Source organism: Gavialis gangeticus, unplaced genomic scaffold (assembly GCF_001723915.1).
Source record: "Gavialis gangeticus isolate Ggan-Ray unplaced genomic scaffold, GavGan_comp1, whole genome shotgun sequence".
NCBI classification, from domain to species: Eukaryota; Metazoa; Chordata; order Crocodylia; family Gavialidae; genus Gavialis; species Gavialis gangeticus.
In genome coordinates this window covers 199,239-200,368 of record NW_017729000.1, presented here as the reverse complement: position 1 = coordinate 200,368, position 1,130 = coordinate 199,239, and the positions used below count along the sequence as shown (strand labels likewise).

The 1,130-nt window shown below is 57.3% G+C and overlaps 1 protein-coding gene across 1 annotated transcript in view; it reads left to right on the top strand.

Moving 5' to 3' along the window:
* The first annotated feature begins 309 nt into the window (after positions 1 to 309).
* The window catches only part of LOC109289734 (oocyte-specific histone RNA stem-loop-binding protein 2-like), a 9,867-nt gene continuing 9,046 nt past the window's right edge, over positions 310 to 1,130 (top strand). Inside the window, exons 1-2 of the mRNA XM_019505934.1 lie at positions 310 to 494; positions 577 to 681. Of these exons, the coding sequence (XP_019361479.1) occupies positions 310 to 494; positions 577 to 681 (290 nt within the window). The remainder of the gene's footprint in view (positions 495 to 576; positions 682 to 1,130) is intronic.

The following is a 1,130-nucleotide window of genomic DNA, read 5'->3' as shown; positions in this document are numbered from 1 at the left end:
GCTGTTTTGACCACAGAAAGATAACAGAGCAGTTCCTCTGAGACCCTGCAGGCCACGCTGCTTTCTGATGCTAGCTCTGGGTCTGTCGAGTCCATCCTGTTTGCACTCCTAGCAGCGTTACTGTTGCGTGGCACCCTTGACAGGACTTCAGTGCACCTGGAGGGATCCCCTATCCCTTGGCAGAGAGCTTGCAGGTCTCTGTGCTTCGGGCCTGAGCTCCTGAAGAGCCGAGTCCTCCGTTCCCCTGGGTGCCTGGGTGGGGCAGCTCTGGTTCTGCTTCACAGAACCAGCAGCTGACTTGTCCGGCGAATGCCGCGAGTCGCCTCCATCGGTGACGCAAGCCACCTTTACGCTGTGGGGCTCCTGCTGAACAAGCCTCTTCTCCCCCGGAACAGGCCTTTGTCCTCTGACCCCGTTTCTTTCCGAGTTCGCGTGGTCAGCGTCGGGGTCGGCACGCGGCCAAGCCTAGCGCAAGGAGCCCGCTCGGGATGCAGGTGTGTTGGTCTCTGCCAGTGATGTGGCTTGTGCAGGCTCATGTCTGGGGTCTCTAGTGCTAACTGGGTTCCTTTTCCCCAGATCTGACATTGAGACAGATGAAACCACCCTGCAGCGTAGGCAGAAGCAAATTGATTATGGGAAGAACACCCTGGGCTACCAGCGCTTTCTGCAGCAGGTTCCCAAGTGAGGGGTCTTTGTCTTTCATCTCCTCTTCCCATATGGGCCTGCTGGCTTTGGCTCTGGCCACAGGCACTTGGCGCAGGGGAGATGTCAGAGCTTGCTCTAGAGCAGGGGCTCCGAAACTACCCTGGGGAATATGCAAGACATCTGAGGGGTACATGAGAGAAACTGCGTAATGGCAAATTGAATTTCAATAATAATAGGCATGAAAGGGGTTAACATGTAGGGCGGGTGCTGGAGGGGCACATGGGCAGCTGGCAGATCTGGCAGGGGGCACACAAAAGAAAAAGTCTGGGAACCCCTGCTCTGGAGCAACTCCTCCTCCTCCTCCTTGCTGAACCTGCCTAAGGGCATGTTCCCCTTCCTGCCCCACCAGACGTCCCAGGGGACCGTGAGGCCGTTCTTGTCCTGTTCCTGCTAAGATAAGGGGGTCTTGCCCGAGATGGGAGGAT